This window comes from Saccopteryx bilineata, chromosome 1 (assembly GCF_036850765.1).
Source record: "Saccopteryx bilineata isolate mSacBil1 chromosome 1, mSacBil1_pri_phased_curated, whole genome shotgun sequence".
Lineage (NCBI taxonomy): Eukaryota > Metazoa > Chordata > Mammalia > Chiroptera > Emballonuridae > Saccopteryx > Saccopteryx bilineata.
Window position 1 is genome coordinate 119113334 of NC_089490.1, and position 21215 is coordinate 119134548.

General features: G+C 38.1%; 1 protein-coding gene across 15 annotated transcripts in view; it reads left to right on the top strand.

Annotated features, from left to right (window-relative positions):
* The window catches only part of PLEKHA5 (pleckstrin homology domain containing A5), a 268347-nt gene that overhangs the window by 232586 nt on the left and 14546 nt on the right, over positions 1–21215 (top strand). For 8 of the 15 annotated variants that reach the window (XM_066264566.1, XM_066264568.1, XM_066264567.1 and 5 more), the window contains 5 exons: positions 5942–6043; positions 9574–9685; positions 11238–11284; positions 13054–13171; positions 19588–19706. In XM_066264566.1, coding sequence (XP_066120663.1) covers positions 5942–6043; positions 9574–9685; positions 11238–11284; positions 13054–13171; positions 19588–19706 — 498 coding nt within the window. Of the gene's footprint in view, positions 1–5941; positions 6044–9573; positions 9686–11237; positions 11285–12042; positions 12229–13053; positions 13172–19587; positions 19707–21215 lie in introns of all 15 variants that reach the window. The other 7 variants (XM_066264560.1, XM_066264562.1, XM_066264565.1 and 4 more) reach the window with 1 other exon arrangement.

Consider the following 21215-nt stretch of genomic DNA (forward strand, 5'->3'; position numbering starts at 1 on the left):
ACACAAATCTGGATCTTCTAACCATAGTCCTAAAGACTTAGAGCTATGTGGACTTCTATAATGTAGTCATAAAGATGTATACCCCTGCAATGTTATCTAAAAGAGGGTAGTCAGTTAATCTGTGTTGGGAGGATTTGAATAAGAAGAAAGGGGAAGTGAAAGGTGAGCTAGACGGGACAAAACGCCTTGAACCACAGCACAGGAATGAGAATGTGGGAGACATGTCTAGAGAAGCGAGAAATAGAAATGGCTGACTGTTGGCATTAGGGGATTGGGAATATGAAATTAGAAAGGAATGGTGTTAGGCCTGAATAGGCAGTGGTGCAGTGGATAGAGAGTCGAACTGGGGTACAGAGCACCCAGGTTCGCAACCCTGAAGTTGCTGCCTTGAGTGCAGGCTCATCCGGCTTGAGCACGGTGTATCTGGTTTAAGCATGGGATCCTAGACGTGACCCCATGGTCGCTGGCTTGAGCAAGGAGTTACTTGCTCTGCTGGCGCCCCCCCCCCCCCCATCAAGGCACATATGAGAAAGCAATCATTGAACAACTGAGTTGCCTCTCCCTTCTTGTCTGTCTGTCCCTATCTGTCCCTCTCTCTGACTCTGTCAAAAGAAAGGAAGGAAGGGAGGGAGGGAAAAAGGAAGGAAGGAACTAATGAAACTTCACTATCTCTGTGACAACCTGAGTCAAATCAAAATTTAGTTGGAAACTGTTTCATGATTGGTATCAGTTTGGGGAAATTCTATGTATATATACTTAAATCTCATTAGTAGGCTTAGAATTTGCTTCATCCCAAGGTTAACTCCAGCACTAATAGAAGTTTATTTAAAATGTTTTAATAGAAAGTAATTATGGTTGAGTATCCCATTGTCTGGTTGTTATCCTATGTAATCACTTTTCTGGGGTTTATTTTCCTTGCCTTCATCATTCTTCCTTGGTCATTACAACCCTCAGCGTGTTCTTCTAAGACATGTCTTACTGTGTAGAATACAAACTGTGTTATTTGTGCCTTTATGTACACTTAGTCATATTTGCAGCTTAAGGCTGCAAATGACGCATGCATAGCATTGTACTGGGCATATGACAATAATAACCCCAGAGGTATAACATTAAGGCAGCCATAGATCAAAGTTTGATTTCAGAGAACATCATCTTCTCACCTGGCTGGCCACTAAGGTACATAAAGCCAGGATTAGCACAAGGTAAACGTTCAAAGAAGCATTCCCTTTATGTTTTATTTAATTATTTTTTAATTGAATGTACTGGTGTGACATTGGTTAACAAAATCATACTGCTTTCAGTTGCACAATTCTGCAACACATCTCTGTACACATTATTGTATGTTCACCCCTTTTTAATTATTGAAACTACATCTCCTCAACTTCAGCCCCATTCAATACACATGCTTTCATAAGCACAACGTGCCTCTGCCTTCCTTCCTTGCCTCTGTTTTATTTTACCCAAACCCAACTAGTGAGGCCTTGGCCAGATAGCTCAGCTGCTTAGGGCATCGTCCCACAGCACAGTAGTTGCTGGCTGGGTCTCCAGGTAGAGCACAGACAGGAAGAGATTGATGTTCCTGTCTCTCCCTCTCTCTCTAAAATCAATAAAAAATATTTTAAACCCAGCTAGTGAGAAATATTATTAAAACAGTTATACCTAGAAATTTTTCTGTGTCTTAATTTGCATTCTCTTCTGAAAGTAGAGCCTAACATGAGGAACTGGATTCCGAAGGGGTTTTGGGGAAATGATTTTAGGGACGGAAACAGGAGTGTGGGAAGCGAGACAGGGAGAGGGAAAAGCCAGTAATGGTTTTACTACTGGCTTGGTTACCTCTGTGGGCAATACCCACTGAGAACTTCCTGAAAAAATGTGCAGAATGCTTCAGAATTTCCCAGTGAGAGGCTTGCCAAGGTGACATAATAATAAGGAATAGAGTCAATACCAAAGTCAAGGACATTAATTCTAGGGCTTTTTCACTATGCAGTCACATATACTTTCTGGGACTGAAATAAAATATATGTTTTCTTACTCAAAAGTCTAAAATTGGAATATCAGACATCAGAAAGCCAGTATAAGGCCGGCAAACATCCCAAATGATGCTGGAAGAGAACTTGTGCATTTATTCACTATAAAATAATACCAGTATAAGAAGTAATAGTAATAGTCATGAATGTCTCTGGAGCAGTCATGAGGTGCCATGTTCCATTATAACTGCTTTACATGCGCTTAATATATAGTACACAATACCCCCTTGACATGGGTATTATTATTGCTATGTTAAAAATGGAAAACTGAGACACAGAGACTACGCAGGGTTGCATAGTGAATAAGTAGTATGTATAGCCTTCTGTTAAGCTCATTTGTGTTCTACATTGTATTTTGGATATACTGCTTACAAAAATTTGAGGATATTTTGTAGCTTCATATTCATTTTGAAATATCCCCTAATTTTTGTGAGCAGAATAGAAGGGCCATGAGTAAATGGAAATTTTTAGACTACAGGTAAACTATAGGATTATAAACTTAAAGGGGCATTGGAAGCAGAACAAATGAACTACCTTGAGGAAAAGCCTACTCTAAATAACTTCATATCCTCATTTTCTAAGTAATAAAGAGCTACTGAAAATCATGGTTACAGGAAAGTGTAATTTCTTATAACAAATCTGTCAGAACGTGTTTTGAAAGATTTTAAGACGCTGGTTATTTCGTGATTACAAAACAGCATCCTCGAAAAAGAGACATTTGTGATACACCTCCTGATGGGTTGACATAGAAAGTAGCCAGTAACACTTGAGGTGTCTTTACCAAAGAAATCAAATGTAAATCTCAACAAGCCTCCATATCTAACTGCAACATTATAGGAAATACAAGAGACAGAAGAGCATGCTAAACAGTACTGCAGGAATTCAGTTAGTAAAATCCAGGATAGGAGAAATTCTACAGAAAAAGGGGCCCATTTTCTTCAACAAATAAGTAACAGGGTAACAGAGAGAAAGCGTCGTAATAATTAAAAATATTTTAAAGGGTTATATATTAATGATTTCAAAAATAAGAATTGTTATTTTTTTTCCATTTTGGTTTCTTTTCTTTAGAAATACATACTGAAGTATTTCTAGATAAAAGGCTAGCTCTGTACTCCCACAGGGATAGAATATGGACACTCTGGATGAAACCAGATTGGCCGTGTACTGACAACGGTTGAATTCAATTCCGGGACTACCGTGGGTGCCACTTTTGTGTATATTTGGAAATTTCCATTATGTGTGTCTGAGAAAAATTGAAAGAAAATCCACAAAAATGTTAACAAATATGTAGCACAGGAATGTCCTTTTATTCATCTTTCCCTCTGTTCTAGCTTTTCTACTTTTATAATTAGAAAAAAATTATATTAAAATTGTACATGGCCCTGGCCGGTTGGCTCAGTGGTAGAGCATCGGCCTGGCATGCAGAAGTCCCGGGTTTGATTCTCAGCCAAGGCAAACAGGAGAAGTGCCCATCTGCTTCTCCACCCCTCCCCCTCTCCTTCCTCTCTGTCTCTCTCTTCCCCTCCCGCAGCCGAGGCTCCATTGGAGCAAAGATGTCCCGGGCGCTGGGCATGGCTCCTTGGCCTGTGCCCCAGGCGCTAGAGTGGCTCTGGTCACAACAGAGCGATGCCCCGGAGGGGCAGAGCGTCACTCCCTGGTGGGCAGAGCATGCCCCCTGGTGGGCGTGCCAGGTGGATCCCTGTCGGGCGCATGCGGGAGTCTATCTGACTGTCTCTCCCCGTTTCCAGCTTCAGAAAAAATACAAAAAAAAAAAAATTGTACATGAAGAAGTAACCACTTTCTTTGAGATAGAATATACTTTTGTTTCCAAGAGAACATAAGGGGGTGACTAAAGATATGCACTAAAGATTTTAAATAACCAAAAAGTAGATTTATTGTCATTATAATCATAAACTAGAAATTTAAAACACAGGTAGCTATATAACTATGACTGATTTATTTGATCTTTGGCTTTATGCTGCTTCAGTTTGGTTCCTCTTAAACATCTTTCCTTAGGTTTAAAAAATGCCAGCATAGTCATTAACTATTAGTTTGTATAGTAAAGTATGTCATATGCTTTGTAAACTGATTTTTATTTGAGATGCAATATCTGATGAGGCAAGTATAAAACCATAAAAGACAAATGCTCTTTTTTTTGGGGGGGGGAGCATCAACTCATTGTTCCACTTAGTTGTGCCATTGATTGCTTCTCATATGTGCCCTGACTGGGCTCAAACTAGAGACCTGAAGGGTGGAGCTAGTGCCCTCAGCAGTCTGGATGTTGCTCTATCCATTGCACCACCAGTCAGGGCTGACAGATACTCTTTTTTTAAAAAATTATTCAGATAACTAAGCACATTTTAAATATCGGTGCCTAAATCTCTACAGCCTAAGGGAAAAATGAAATCAGATTAACTTTATTTTCATTGATCGCAAAATGCAGTTGCTTCTAATCCTCAACTGGCAGAACTGTTATGGCTGGGTGGTAGTAAATTCAATTTTCAAGTATTAACAATTCTTTGTGCCAAATTTTCAAAATTAAATATTGCAATGCTTTGATTTTCCAGGATTTACTAGTAGACATTAATCTGTAATATTTAAAATCAAAAAGTTATTTGAAGCTTACCTTGAGAAGCTAATTTATACTACATGTGTACTACTTCCCTCTGTCCATTTTGAAACTGAAAACCTGTCAATTAATATTTCTTTGATTAAAATTCAGAAACACTAATTAAAAGGTAAACAGAAGTAAACCAGTCTCTCTATTAGCTATTAGCATAATGTCATTATAATTATTTACTTATTAAAGCATATTGTGTAACTGTTCACCCGGGTAGATTTTATTTATTATAAATTGTCATTGATTCTGGACAAGAAAAAGAAAGTTCTTATTACATTAAAAACTTGGAAATAGGCCCTGGCCGGTTGGCTCAGTGGTAGAGCGTCGGCCTGGCGTGCGGGAGTCCCGGGTTCGATTCCCAGCCAGGGCACACAGGAGAAGCGCCCATCTGCTTCTCCACCCCTCCCCCTCTCCTTCCTCTCTGTCTCTCTCTTCCCCTCCCGCAGCGAGGCTCCATTGGAGCAAAGATGGCCCGGGCGCTGGGGATGGCTCCTTGGCCTCTGCCCCAGGCGCTAGAGTGGCTCTGGTTGCGACAGAGCGACGCCCCGGAGGGGCAGAGCATCGCCCCCTGGTGGGCATGCCGGGTGGATCCCGGTCAGGCACATGCGGGAGTCTGTCTGACTGTCTCTCCCCGTTTCCAGCTTCAGAAAAATACAAAAAGAAAAAATTTTTAAAAATTTTAAAAAACTTGGAAATAGCCTGACCAGGCGGTGGTGCAGTGGATAGAGCGTCGGACTGGGATGCGAAAGACCCAGGTTCGAGACCCCGAGGTCTCCAGCATGAGCGTGGGCTCATCTGGTTTGAGCAAAAATTCACCAGCGTGGACCCAAGGTCGCTGGCTCAAGCAAGGGGTTACTCGGTCTGCTGAAGGCCCACGGTCAAGGCACATATGAGAAAGCAATCAATGAACAACTAAGGTGTTGCAACGAAAAACTGATGATTGATTCTTCTCATCTCTCTCCATTCCTGTCTGTCTGTCCCTATCTATCTCTCTCACTGATTCTCTCTCTGTCCCTATAAAAAAATAAATAAATAAAATAAATAAATTTTTTACTTAGTAAAGTCAATGTCAGGCGTCTGGTGTTACTGAAAATCTTACATGGTAAAATACAGCCTATTTTTATTTTTGTTCATGGAATAATTTTAATCAAGGCATGTAAGAAAATGCTTTTAATAAAGAAAAAAGTGAGTTATAAAGGTTTTTTTTATTTTGCCCAATGTAAACTACATAATTGCAGTGATAACATAAAAGCACATTTTCTCCATTAGAATAATTAAAGCTCTTTCATTTTAGGAGCTGGAACGAGCATGGAGAGAATATGATAAGTTAGAATATGATGTAACTGTTACCAGGAACCAGATGCAAGAGCAACTAGATCGTCTTGGTGAAGTTCAGGTACAAGCGTGTCGTGTCTTTCACATGGTTTTGCTGATTGGTTCATTTATGCCCATATCAGTTTTACAGTCCTGGCTACCTAAGACCTGGGTTTGAATGCTTTCAATAATAGGAATCTTATTGTCTTACAAATTTCTGATCTCTCATTTAAAAGTTATTTTATCCGGTACATGGTGTGAGCCCTGGAGTGTTCTGTGCTCCTAGCTAACTATACGTCTCTTGGTACTGAGGTGTTGAATTATATAAATTTATCAAATAATGGATATTTTATCTTTTTTAACAATGTACAAGTTTTACATTTTTAATTGAATTTATCGTGGTGACACAACAAAATTGTACAGGTTTCAGATGCGCAGTTCTACTACACATCTTCTGTACACTGTGATCACCACCCCAAGTTCAGTGCATCACCATTCATCCCACACACCCGCCTCCTTTTTTTTATAAAATTTATTCTAATTCATTCTATATCGAAAGCCTCTTTTTTAAAAAAAAACTATATTTAGTCTATTATTTTGACTAATATTAGAATAGGGGAAGATACAGCAACATTTGGAATAAAGAATTCAGTTTTATAAACAGGCAGATCTGGGATTAAGTTCTAAGCACTAGTTTTCTTATCTATAAAATAGAAATAATATTATCTGTCTTAGAGTGTTGCTCTGAATAATGGAGATAATATGTTTAAGAAAAAGTTTTATACTTGATATTAATCAAAAAATTGAGAAGCAATGTTTAAGAAAAAATTTTAAATCACTTCATGCTTGTGGCCCTATGTAAATTTGATCATCTGCGTTGGAAACCCACTAGACTCAATAGACATCAACCCAGCAAATAATGAGTTAATAAGGTTGACTCATAGAAAATCAACTATTCTCCATCTGTGCTATCCAACATAGGGTGGGGCAAAAAGTAAGTTTATAGTTGTGAGTACACGAAACACAGAACTTATTCTTGTATTATTACTCATTAACAACTGTATCATTTTTCATATGAACAACTAGAAACCTATTTTTGCCCACCCTGCATAGTAGCCACTAAGTACCTGTAGTTGTTGGGCACTTAAAATGTTGCTAGTATGACTAAGGAACTGAATTTTAATTGTTTCATTTTAATTATCTAAATTTAAGTAGCTACATGTTGTTGTCACTTCTTATTGAACACTGAAATTACACTAATAAATACTAGAAGCAATAGGAAAAAACTACAACTATCTAAGATATAACCCAGGGATCAGCAAACTTTTTCTGTAAAAACTCAGATAATAAATATTTTAGATAGTGCAGGCATGTAATATACATATATTCTGCCACATAATCTTGGGTGTATTAGGTTCTTTTATAGCCCCTTAAAAATATAAAAATTCATTCTTAGCCTGGCTGTGGTGGCACAGTATATAAAGCGTTGACCTGGAATACTGAAATCACCAGTTCGAAACCTGGTGCTTGCTTGGTCAAGGCACAAATGAGAGTTGATGCGTCCTGCTTTTCCTTCTCTCTCTCTCTCTCTTTCTCGCTCTCCCTCTCGCTCTCTTTCTCTCTCTCTCTCTCTAAAATTAATGAATAAAATCCTTTTTAAAAAAAAGTTTAAAAAATCTTTTTTTTATGAAATGAAAAGTATCAGTGGTATACTGTGTTCGTCAGTGGCCTGATTTAACATTATCATGATGAAAATTTGTCTTATAAGCTCAATTCTATTTCAGCCAAATTTCCAGAACTTTTTGAAAAAAATTAATAAAATAATTCTAGTATTTTTAAAGTATAATAAAAACCACAGGTAGCTAAAACTTAAAAAGAAAAGGGAGGGGGGAGAGGGAAGGAGGGAGGGAGGGAGGAGGAAGGGAAGGAGGGGAAGGAAGAAAGGGAGGGAGGGAGGGAAGGAGGGAGGGAGGGAGGAGGAAGGGAAGGAGGGGAAGGAAGAAAGGGAGGGAGGGAGGGAGGGAGGGAGGGAGGGAGGGAGGGAGGGAGGGAGGGAGGGAGGGAGGCTCAGGAAGCATACTCTGAGAAGTAGCAGTGCACGTGTGACCTTAGGCCAGTCACATAATAACTGCACCTCAGTTTTCACAACTGTAAAATGAAAACAATAGTAGTACCTACGTCTGTTGGCTTGTTATAATGATTAAATGTGTTGATGTTTTTGGAGTACTTAGAATAGCATCAGGCACAAAAAACATACTGTGTAAATATTCATTAAATAAATAAGTAAACAAGGAAAGCCACCTTGACAAACTTAAAAGATGACATACTGGAAAGACCTATCTTTTCTACTAAATTCCATAAGAGTTACTATCTAGAGTAGCAAAATGAACAAAGGACATGAGTAGTTAAAATTAATAAAAAGTCAAACTCAGATTGCTAACGAGTGTTTGAATATTGTTCAAAGTCACTAGTAACTAGAGAAATGCAAAATGAAACAAAAATAAGATTTTCATTGTACACCTTTCTGTTGGGCAAAAATATGTACATGTAGTTTTTTTTACCTGTTGCAGAAGTAATGCATGTTCTCTCTAGAACATGTGCAGGCGTCTGACAGTTACAGTCAGCACTCCGTCTCTGTGCCATCGCAGTATTGCATGCACATCTCTGGGCTGCCATCCTTCTGGGTCATCTGTCAGTACTTTCTTCTTTTACTTTGCTTTCCTCCTGTGGCTTAGAAAACTGGGTAATTAAGGTTATACAGTGCCTTTTAGTGGCAGTGATAGTACATAGTCCTTATCTTGATAGACTTGGAAAACTTCTCAGAGGATGTTTTTGCTTACTAATGAAATACTGTATTCTAATATCTACAGTTGTCAAAAACTGATATCCGGTAAAAAAATTCTTTCTTGGTAATGTGATGGTTTTATATTTTATTGCCTATTTTTTAAACATTCCATTCCTAAAAATGATATCTATTGTTATCCTAAGTATCTATCAATAAGAGTCATAGAGTTTTTTTACAGTCTTACTGAAAACCAATGTCTTATTTTGCTGTAAGTTAGACTACTTAGCCAGAGGGCATGAAATGGGTTACTAGAAGTGAGTATAACTTGGAATAGAATAAAAATAGCAATGATAAATTTAGATTCCAAAATTGAAAATTGGTTCTGAAAATACACTTACTATCATGAGTCAAAGCACTCCTAAGTATATATATTTTTTTAATTGGGGGCGGGGAGAATGTCTTTCTATGTTCTAAATTTAGGAAATCAGTATACTTTGCATTTCTCCCCTCCCTCTAAAAAAAAAAAAAACATGAATTTTTTTTTTTACTGGGGTTTTGAGAGTTTCTACTTTGTTCTATTTTCCTTTGGTTTTCTGTTTTCCATTTTTAGTCACTTCTGATTAGTATTTTGTCTTGGAATCATAAACAGCACAAGGCAGAGCTTATTGAGGAGATAAGAAATAGATAGTACACTTAAGGCTAAAAAATTAAACTTTCTCTCTGCTTTATCAGTGCCACTGAAATTCTCATTTTAAAATATTTAATTAGTGGAATTTGTAACTTTTCCATGATTTTTTCCCTTGTATGTGATCTGTTTTTTCTGGTAGACTGAATCAGCAGGAATTCAGCGTGCACAGATTCAGAAAGAACTTTGGAGAATTCAAGATGTGATGGAAGGACTGAGTAAGCACAAACAGCACAGAGGCATTGCAGAAGCTGGTAAAGTAGTTTTTTGTATTGTATTCTGCAGGAATTGACCGTGTATTTTATCTAAATGAGATGTCACAGAGAATTGGGTTACTTTGTTATTTTAATAGACTTTCCATGTCAGAAAACAGGCACTCTTTGGCCCTGGCTGGGTGGCTCAGTAGATAAAGCGCGGACCCAGCTCACCAGAGGTCATGGTTTCAACCCCAAGTAAGGGCATGTTTGACAAGCAGTCAATGAGTACACGACTAAATGGAACTAAGTTAGACAATGAGTTGATACTACTTTCTCACTGTCTCTCAGCCTTTCCCTTTCTCTCTTTTTCTCTCTCTCCCTCTCTCTCAAATCAATGGAAAAGTTAATTTAAAAAGAAAGAACAGTGGATAAAGCGTCGACCTGGAAATGCTGAGGTCGCCGGTTCGAAACCCTGGGCTTGCCTGGTCAAGGCACATATGGGAGTTGATGCTTCCAGCTCCTCCCCCCTGTCTCTCTCTCCTCTCTGTCTCTCCTCTCTAAAAAATGAATAAATAAAAAATAAAAAATAAAAAAAATTTAAAAAAAAAAAGAAAGAAAAGAAGCCTCACCAGTGGTGGCACAGTGAATAGAGCATTGACTTGAGGTCCCAGGTTTGAAACCCCAAAGTCACCAGCTTGAGTACAGACCATTAACATGATCTCAAGGTCGCTGGCTTGAGCAAGGGGTCACTGGCTCAGCTGGAGCCCTGGTCAAGGCACATATGAGAAACAATGAACAACAAAGGTGCTGCAACTATGAGTTGATGCTGCTCATCTCTCTCCCATCCTGTTGGTCTGTCTCTCACTTACACACAGACACACACACACACACACACACACACACACACACACACCACTGTCTGTGGCACTGAGTCAGTATATAAGTTTATAAACTAAAAAGCAAAAGTTTTGCCAACCTTACCCACTCAAAAATAATTTGGTTTTGTGTCTGTTGTCATTATAAACACATAGTGTTTTGGTTTTACGGAGATTTTTCCCCACAACAAAAAATAGAATCATACTATATCAATTTTCAGCCATTTGCTTTTTTCTCCTTAAGTACAATACAATAATTACTGTGTAAGAACTCATTGTATAGACAGACAATATTCATTTCTGTGTTGGTGAACATGGTTTTAGGGTTTGTTTGAATTTTCTTTATTCCTGTCATAGGCCTGCTATACTGAACATTATTGTATATATAACTAAACACATATGCTAGTACTTATAGGTTCCAAGAAGAGGGAAATGCGCACACATTTTCCATTTTGGTAGGCACAGCCAAATTGCCTCCCTAGAAGAGTATATCAAAATTAAATTACACCAATAAATGTTTGAGAAAATCCATTTTCCTATACTCTTGTTTAAACTAGTTGAATTTGTATTTTTTTAATTTGTATTTTTTAATGTAAATGGTTTCAAATTCTGAAAACATTAATTAATGAGGGACTAGAAAGTGAAGGCTTTATTTTAAATGAAATTAATTTTTCCTTTTTCTGTAGTTTCAAAAAGACATGTAGTATAAGTTATGTTTTATAATTTTTTAATAGGTATGGCAGTATCAAAGCCTTTCTCAACAGTTAAGTACAAAAATGAGGTAAGTGTGGATTGTTTGTCTAACTATAAATTATTTTAAATGTTTAAAACATGAATTAGAATTGTCTACTCATAACAAAAATGTTTTCTAAATATATTCAAGTTACAGTTTTAATCTTGGAATTTCACTGGTTCAGTAATTTAATACTTCTAACAAATGTGATTTTTTTTCTCTCAATGCAAAAATTTAGTTACTATTTTTTATATCTATGTTAGAACTTTAACATTGTCACACTTTTTCTAATATAAGTAATTTGAATATTTACCATTGTTATACTTGGTAAAAGTTGTAAGATGATTGATAGAGAAGTTGGCTGTGTATTGTGTATGCCGTAAAGAAATTGCAACTACAAAGAGATACTGTCAACCTAATTGCAAGCATCTGTGGTCTTGAAGTCTGTATAAAAGCCAATCGAAAAGAAATGTTTATTTTTTTCTATTAAAAATTGCCCCCAAAATAGGCAGTAACATTTTCAAATGTTTTTAAGATGAAATACAGTAGTTTCATACATCTGTTTAGATGTTGAGCTTCAGAGTGGAGCTAACCTGTGTATTATTACCAGAAAAAAAGATACAACCATATTTAAAACCATATTGGCTATTATAAATATTTTGGGTTTTACTCTTCAATATGAGAATTTTGGCTTGGCAGTGTCCCTTTAATTATCTTAAAACTAATTTAACTTACCATTGCAAAGAATTTGATATACTTAATTCTATATGCTTATCTAAATAAGGTGACTATTCTACAATCTTTAGGAAGAGGAAGTAGTCCCACCTCGTCCTCCACTTCCTCGGTCCTATGACTTTACAGAGCAGCCTCCCATAATCCCCCCTCTGCCCAGTGATAGCAGCTCCTTGCTCTGTTATAGCAGGGGCCCAGTCCATCTGCCTGAAGAAAAGAAGATTCAAGTTCAAGGATATACAAGAAATGGATCTCACTGTGTAAGTGGCTGCAATAGCCACAGAATAATCAAGTATACGTGCCCTCTCATATTTTTTTTTACCCTCTCATTTTTTAAAGTAAATTTATTTTTTTATTATAACACTGCTTTTAGCCAGAGCTTTTTTTTTGTTTGTTTACAATGTTATCCTTTTGTTTCTCTTGTTTTGGTCATATCATTCTCATTTTTTAATATTTTCACAATTTTGATCTTTCATAATTTCGTATTTTTCATAAAAATTTTTCTAAAGTGTTTACATTGCATTTGTCTAAGGAGTCATATTTTAGGTATACCATTTTGGGATAGCAGAGACAAGTGAAATCTTTAGATCAGAAAGAAAGAAGAAAGAAAAGGATTACTAGGAATGATGAAAGGGTTGGGATGTGGGCAGTTCAGCCTGGGAAAACTGTGAGGTTCCAGTGCCGAGGTGAGACAGTACCCATGGAAACTAGAAACAAGATGTTTGGGTTTAAACAAATAAATACAAAATGTAATAAGCAAGAAGAAGAGAATAGGAAGAAAGGAATGGAGCCGATTGAGTTAATATGATGTAATTATTTTTCAGATCTCAGTTATACTATGATAAAAAATGTCCCAAGGACTTTATGCCTAAGGAAAATAGTCTTAAATTTTAAAATCAAAACATTTACTTGTTAAAAATATTTCGATTTTTTTCTACCTTAGTTGAAACATATTCATCGTGTTATACCCAAGATAACTAATTGAGGCTTTTAATTTTTAGCATTTGATTTAAATTTTTAAAAGTAAATGTTTTAAAAGAAACTTAGCAAAAATTTTTTTTGTAATTATATATTTTCCTTTCAAGGGTCCAGATTATAGACTCTACAAAAGTGAACCAGAGTTAACAACAGTGGCAGAAGTTGATGAATCTAATGGAGAAGAAAAATCAGAACCTGTTTCAGAAATGGAAACTTCAGTTAAAGGTCGGCATTTGGGAGATGTTTTACCTCCTGGATTTTCCAGAGTTTTTAGCAATAAATTCAGTTTTCATGTTGACACAGTGCATGTACAAGTCCACAGTCTTTTATCAGGAAACTTTGGAAACTGATAAGATTTTTTAATTCAGAAGGTTGCACATGTTAGAAAGGTAACATGACCCATAAACCACGTATTAGTGTCATTTCAAGTAGGCATGAGGCAGCACCCCTTTTAAACATGTTGATATTTGTGGGATATTCCTCCTCCATGGGATAAAGCTTCATATCAATTCAGGCTAGGTTTTACTGAGAAATAATTTTATGACAAACTTTTTTTTTTTTTTTTTTTTTTTTTTACAGAGACAGAGAGTGAGTCAGAGAGAGGGATAGACAGGGACAGACAGACAAGAACGAAGAGAGAGGAGACGCATCAATCATTAGTTTTTCATTGCGCGTTACAACACCTTAGTTGTTCATTGATTGCTTTCTCATATGTGCCTTGACCGCGGGCCTTCAGCAGACCGAGTAACCCCTTGCTGGAGCCAGCGACCTTGGGTTCAAGCTGGTGGGCTTTTGTTCAAACCAAATGAGCCCGTGCTCAAGCTGGCGACCTCGAGGTCTCGAACCTGGGTCCTCTGCATCCCAGTCTAACACTCTATCCACTGCACCACCGCCTGGTCAGGCTATGACAAACTTTTAAAATGCTTTTCTTTGCCCAATATTTTTGGTTTTTGGTTTTCTGTTTAAAATTCTACATACAAGATGAAGAGCTGAAACAAATTTTTATACAATTTCTATAAAATTAATAAGTTTCATGAAAAAATACTCTTACTATGTACACTCTGATTTTTTTTTTTTAAGTGCTGGTCATTCTTCAATGGTAAAAGGGAGACTATTCAGGATTAAAAACTTTGGCCTGACCTGTGGTGGCACAGTGGATAAAGCGTCGACCTGGAAATGCTGAGGTCGCTGGTTCAAAACCCTGGGCTTGCCTGGTCAAGGCACATATGGGAGTTGATGCTTCCTGCTCCTCCCCCCCTTCTCTCTCTGTTTCTCTCTCCTCTCTCTCCCTCTCTCTCTCTCCTCTCTAAAAATGAATAAATAAAAAAATTAAAAAAAAAAAAAAAACTTTGAAAAGGCCAGACCTACTGTATTATACAATGCTTGAACCTTAATTGGATTATGGTTTAAAGGAAAAATCTCTGAAGACATTCTTGGGAAAATTGTGGAAATTTAATATGTTCTAGATATTATATAACAATAAGTAATACTATGATGTGGATATGTAAGAGAATGTTACGTGAATTCTGAAACACTTAGAAAAATATTTGTAACATTCTCATTGAAAACTGACTAATTGAATGTCATCAAAATTTAAAACTTCTGCTGATCAGAATGTGAGGAAATATTAGCAATATATATACCTGACAAAGGCCTTGTATCCAGAATATACTTTTTAAAAGTTCTAGTGAATTAATAATAAAAACAGACAACCCAATAAAAAGTAGCCAAAAGACTTGGGTACTTAATAAATAGAGTATGCAAATGGCCTATAAGAATATAAAAGAGTTTATAATTGATTAATCATAAAAGAAATTCAGTTTTTTGGGTTTTTTTGTTTGGGGGGGGGTTGTGTATTTATTTTTTTTTTTTTTTTTTTTGTATTTTTCCGAAGCTAGAAACGGGGAGAGACAGTCAGACAGACTCCCGCATGCGCCCGACCGGGATCCACCCAGCACTCCCACCAGGGGGCGATGCTCTGCCCCTCCGGGGCGTCACTCTGCTGCGACCAGAGCCACTCTAGCGCCTGGGGCAGAGGCCAAGGAGCCATCCCCAGCGCCCAGGCCATCTTTGCTCCAATGGAGCCTCGGCTGCGGGAGGGGAAGAGAGAGACAGAGAGGAAGAAGAGGGGGAGGTGTGGAGAAGCAGATGGGCGCTTCTCCTGTGTGCCCTGGCTGGGAATCGAACCCTGGACTTTCGCACGCCAGGCCAACGCTCTACCACTGAGCCAACCGGCCAGGGCAAAAGAAATTCAGTTTTAATGCAAAATAAAATCACAAGTTACACCTTCTAGAATGGCTAAACTTAAAAGATAATCAAATGTTGGTTAGGATGTGGAACAGTTGGAACTCATACATTCCCAATGGTGGTATAGGACAGAACAACAGTTTGGCAGTTTCTTACAAAGTTAAATATGCAATTAGCATAGTGAGTAATTCTATCCCTATATTTTTACCTAAGAAATGGGAAAACATAATTTATCAAAAATGACTTAAAACATGGATTTTTTTTAAGTGACAAATGGGGAGGCAAAGACAAACCCCAGCATGCACCCCAACCAGGATTCATCTGGCAAGCCCCTACAGGGTGATGCTCTAACCATCTGAGCCCGCTACTCCATTGCTCAGCAACCAAGCTATTTCAGCACCAGAGGTGAGGCGATGGAGCCATCTTTGTGCCCAGGGCAACTTGCTCAAACTATTTGAGCCATGACTGCAGGAGGGGAAAAAAGCAAAAGAGAAAGAAAGGGGAAGGGAGAGAGGAGGAGAAGCAGATGGTCACTTCTGTGTGCCCTGACTGGGAATTGAACCCGGGACTTCCACACACCAGACCAGCACTCTACTGCTGAGCCAACCGGCCAGGGCTTACAAGGATTTTTTTTACCAGCTTTAATTCATAATACAAAAAAACCAGGAGCCACCCATACAGCAATCAACAAGAGTATGGGTAAACAAATTGTGATGTCTTCATACAATGCAATGCTCCTCTGCAATTAAAAAAAGCTACTGAGCCTGACCAAGTGGTGGCGCAGTGGATAGAGTGTTGGACTGGGATGCCGAGGACCCAGGTTCAAGACCCCGAGGTCGCCAGCTTGAGCGAGGGCTCATCTGGTTTGAGCAAAGCTCACCAGATTGAGCCCACGGTCACTGGCTCGAGCAAGGGGTTACTCAGTCTGCTCAAGGCCCGCGGTCAAGGCACGTATGAGAAAGCACTCAGTGAACAATTAAGGTGTTGCAATGCGCAACAAAAAACTAGTGATTGATGCTTCTCATCTCTCCGTTCCTGTCTGTCTATCCCTGTCTATCCTTCTTTCTGATTCTTTCTCTGTCTCTGTAAAAAAAAAAAAAGCTACTGATAGCCTGGCCAGGCGGTGGTGCCGTGGATAGAGCATCGGACTAGGATGCGGAAGGACCCTGGTTTGAGACCCCAGGTTGCCAGCTTGAGCGCAGGCTCATCTGGTTTGAGTAAAAGCTTGGACCCAAGGTCGCTGGCTGGAGTAAGGGGTTACTCGATCTGCTGAAGGTCTACAGTCAAGGCACATATGAGAAAGCAATCAATGAACAACTAAGGTGTAGCAATGCGCAACGAAAAACTAATGATTGATGCTTCTCATCTCTCCGTTCCTGTCTATCCCTCTCTGACTCTCTCTTTGTAAAAAAAAAAAAGCTACTGATAGATGTATAATTTGTCTGAATCTCAACAACATGTATAAACACAAAAGAAAAATTATGTTGAATGAAAGAAGCCCAACACAAAGGAGACGTGGTATATGGTTCCCTTTATATGAAGTTTGAGACTAGAAACGCCAATCAGTTGGTGATAGCCAGCAGAAAAGTAGTTGCCTTTGGCAAAAGGGCAGGATTGACTGGAAGGAAACTGGGGTGGTAGGGATTATCTTAATCTTGACTAAGAGGGTTGTACAGGCACTATTTGTCGAACCTCGCCTGTTGTATACTTTAGATCTGTGCACGTCTATAAACATTTTGCCTCAATAAAACTTAAGAGGGGGTGCTTGACCAGGCGGTGGCGCAGTGGATAGAGCATTGGACTGGGATGCAGAGGACCCAGGTTCGAGACCCCAAGGTCGCTGGCTCAAGCAAGGGGTTACTCAGTCTGCTGAAGGCCCACGGTCAAGGCACATATGAGAAAGCAATCAATGAACAACTAAGGTCTTGCAACACGCAATGAAAAACTAATGATTAATGCTTCTCATCTCTCCGTTCCTGTTTGTCTGTCCCTGTCTCTATCCCTCTCTCTGGCTCACTCTCTGTCTCTCTGTAAAAAGTAAATAAAATTAAAAAAAAAAAACTTAAGAGGGGCCTGACTGGTTGTGCAGTGGCTAGAGCATTGGTCTGGGACACAGAGAACCCAGGTTTGAAACCTTGGGGTTGCTGGCTTGAGCACAGGCTCATCTGGCTCGAAAGTAGGCTCACCAGGTTGAGCATGGGGTCATAGACATAACCCCATGGTTGCTGGCTTGAAGCTCAATGTCACTAGCTTGATCAAGGGGTCACTCGCTCTGCTGGAGGCCCCCCCCACCCCGGTCAAGGCACGTATGAGAAAGCAATCAATAAACAACTAAAATGCCACAATGAAGAATTCATGCTTCTCATCTCTCCCTTTCTGTCTGTCTGTCCCTATCTGTCCCTCACTCTGTGTGTGTATCTCTCTCTGTGTCTCTTGCAAAAAAAAAATGAGAGAGAGAGAGGGGTAGTAAAAAAACCTGGGAGAGTTTGCCACTTACTGACCATCAGTTAAGAGAGTTCTACAATACATCAGATAGAAGGCAAATAGTCAGATATAGAAGATCTAAGAAGCATAGAACTAAAATTATTGACAGCAGTAGCATATAAAACAGGAATAGCTCACTGATATTAACATGTTCTAAGGTCCTTGTATTGTTCCAGAGGATTGTAATGATTCTAGCTTTAGACTTGAACAGTTAAGTATACGTGCTAGGGTATAAGATAAAGAAAAGAAGTAGGGAGAAGCAGACTGTGTATCTTTCAAACTAGTAGAGAGGCGAACTGAAGAACAATCCAAAAGAGGAAAGAATGGGAAAGGAATAGAGAAGTGGGGAAAATGCAAAGCAAAAATAAGTTGTTAGAAATAAATCTAAATATATCAGTCATTGTAACAAATCTATTTGAACTATATAAATGCTTCACCTGAACAAAGGTTGTCAAACTGGGTTAAAATACAGCTATATGGTATTTACAAACACATCTAAAAGTTGAATTTACTAAGAAATTGAACCTCATGTTTGAGTGGAAACATCAAATTGCAGAAATTATATATTACATAATATATAATTCAATATATGTTAAAAATATGTAAAACTAAAATAGTTTATTTTTAGAAATTCAAATATTACAGAACTAGAAAGAAAAGCAGGGGAAAGATACACATATAATTCAACACTTACTACCCCTAAAAAGTAAAGAAGTGTTTGATCATTTGTTCCACCAATGTGTATATTTAATCATAAGAAATAAAGCGTCTGAAATTATTTTCTTTAACATGGTTTGAATTCTTCAAAGTTTTGCCTCTTAACATTGACCTGAAATGCTGAGGTTGCCGGTTCAATACCCTGGGCTTCGCTAGTCAAGACACATACTCCTACACCCTTCTCTCTTTCTTTCTCTCTCTCTCTCTCTTTCTCTCTTTCTCTCTCATTCACCTCTCTAAAATGAATCAATAAAATTGTTTTTTAAAAGATATTTAAAAAAAAAGTTTTGCCTCTTAAAATTTTGGGTTTTTAGCTCATAAGTTCTTTTCTAAATAAATAGTCCAAAGTACACAGATCAATTGTGTATCAGTTCAGCTCTTCACATTCTCAAATATACAACTCTATATAAACACACTCAGAAAGTTCATAAATAATATTAAAACTTAATTAGGCTAAGGATTGTTTGGTTTATAACCTAAAGGGTCCCTGAATGATTGGCCTACCATTTGTCTTTGCTGTTGGCAGGGAGGGGTGGAAAGACACTTCCTTTTTCTAGTTAATGTGACTTCTTTGTTTTCTAATTATAAAAGAGAAAGTGACAGTGATTACCTATAGTTAATGTTGTTAGTGGATTCTTTATTGAGACAATACAGTGTAATTGAAAGAGACCAACTGGAAATCAAGAACATTAAATCACTTAAACCTTCTGGGCCATTTTTTTTTTTTTGTCATCTGTGATGTGTGAGAGGATTCGATTAAGGTCTTTGAAGCTCTGGAAATGTGACTGCTTCATGAAGAAGCAGAGCAGCAGTAGGGGCAGGTGCTCAGCCACGCTGCTGATGAGCACTACACACTTGAGGAAGAAAATGAACCCATAGCCCGCCCTCAGGAGTCTTCTTTTTAAAGGGTGGTTGTGAAGATATATGGTCCATTAAGTGTACCAAATTTTATGATTAATTTTTAATATCATTTATTATTCTATGTAGAACATTATTTCTAAATCAAACCCAACATTTGTTTGATAATATCATTGGCTAGCTTATTAGCTAGAATAACTAACGGAAGGTTTACTACATTTTCCCTGGCTCTTTTCAAACAATAAATGTGCCTTACGATTTTAACAACCTCAGAAGTTGAGTGTGGCAGCGAAAGCAATGTTGTGTGAGATATGACCATTATTTTTAATTCTTAGGTTCCCACTTTCCTGTTGGAGTGGTTCCTCCAAGAACAAAATCACCGACACCTGAATCTTCGACCATAGCCTCATATGTAACCTTAAGGAAAACTAAGAAGGTGGTGGATTCAAAAACGGTATTTGGCTAGAAATTAATTTCTCAAAGGATTCTCATACCTGTGTATTGCTTTCTTATATATGCTTCCATTTTTAGTGTTTCATCAAATTTTTATAACCTCTAAGGAAAAATTATTTTTTTTTTAGCTTTTTTAATTATTATTGATTTTTAGAGAGAGAAGAAAGAAGAAAGACAGGAACATTGATCTGTTTCTGTATGTGCCCTGACTGGGGATCAAACCAGCAACCTCTGTACTTCTGGACAACGCTCTAACCAACTGAGATATCTAGCCTGGGCACTCATCTTTTGTTTGAATTATGTACAGTGAATTATGACTCCCAGTCAAGGCACATAAGAAGCAACCAGTGAATGCATAAATAAGTTTCTCTCTATACCTTCCTCTCTCAAAAATCAACAATAAATAAATAAAATATAAATAAAATTATATACAGGGAATTCGCACCTCGGAGGATAGACCTGTTCAATACGTAATCTAGGTTTCCTTCGTTAAGCTTTGATAAGGAGCTTACTTAGTCCACAGTTTGTAAACCCATTCTCACATAGCTGCCCTGTGTTACATCCCTTGGCACTTCTAAGAATTTCCTTGATGAGAGTAATAGACATGTCCTGTGGTCCCCCAAGTTAATGGGTTTCCAGGCAATCCTGAGTTTACAGGCCCTTTCAACCGGTAGATTTAAAGTTTGTCAATCCTCTGGTTACTCTGAGAAATGTGAATTGAGACAGGGAAAAAATATCATATATCACACTTTCATCTGAGATTCATTTCATTCACACTTTAAACCAGTCTGATCTTATTTTGGAGGAGATTCTCAGGGTACTATCTCCCTTTCACTAAATAGTCTTAGAAATTTGAGCTGCAGGCCCTGGCCAGTTGGCTCAGTGGTAGAGTGTTGTCCTGGCATGTGGATGTGCCAGGTTCAATACCCAAGGCACACAGGAGAAGCGACCATTTGCTTCTCCACCCCCCCCCTCCCCAATCTCTCTATGTCTTCTCCTCCTGCAGCCCTGGCTCAGTTAGAGCAAGTTTTCCCTGGGCACTGAGGATGGCTCCATGGCCTTGCCTCAGGCTCTAAAGTAGCTTGGTAGCTGAGCAGTGGAGCAGCAGTACTAGATGGGCAGAACATTGCCCTGGTAGAGGGCTTGACAGGTGGATCTTGGTTGGGGCACCTGCAAAAGGCTGTCTCTGCCTCCCCACTTTTCACTTAAGAAAAAGAAAAAAAGAAAAATTTGAGCTACAAAAGAACTTTTACTTTTCATTTTTATAAAGTCTCTACTTGGTGTGAGATCATTTTAAGCTGTTAAGGAAAGACTAAAAGGTACTACAAATGAAAAGGTTTATGGTTACCCTTGAAAGATGTTAATGTACAACTACAAAGTATATGCCAAAAAGTCAGACAAAGCTATATACAGTATAAGAATGACTATTTTTAATTAATACTAAGTTACAAAGACCTATAAAAGTAATTCTTGTAAAATAAAAATAATGAATAGCTATATATCAATATTA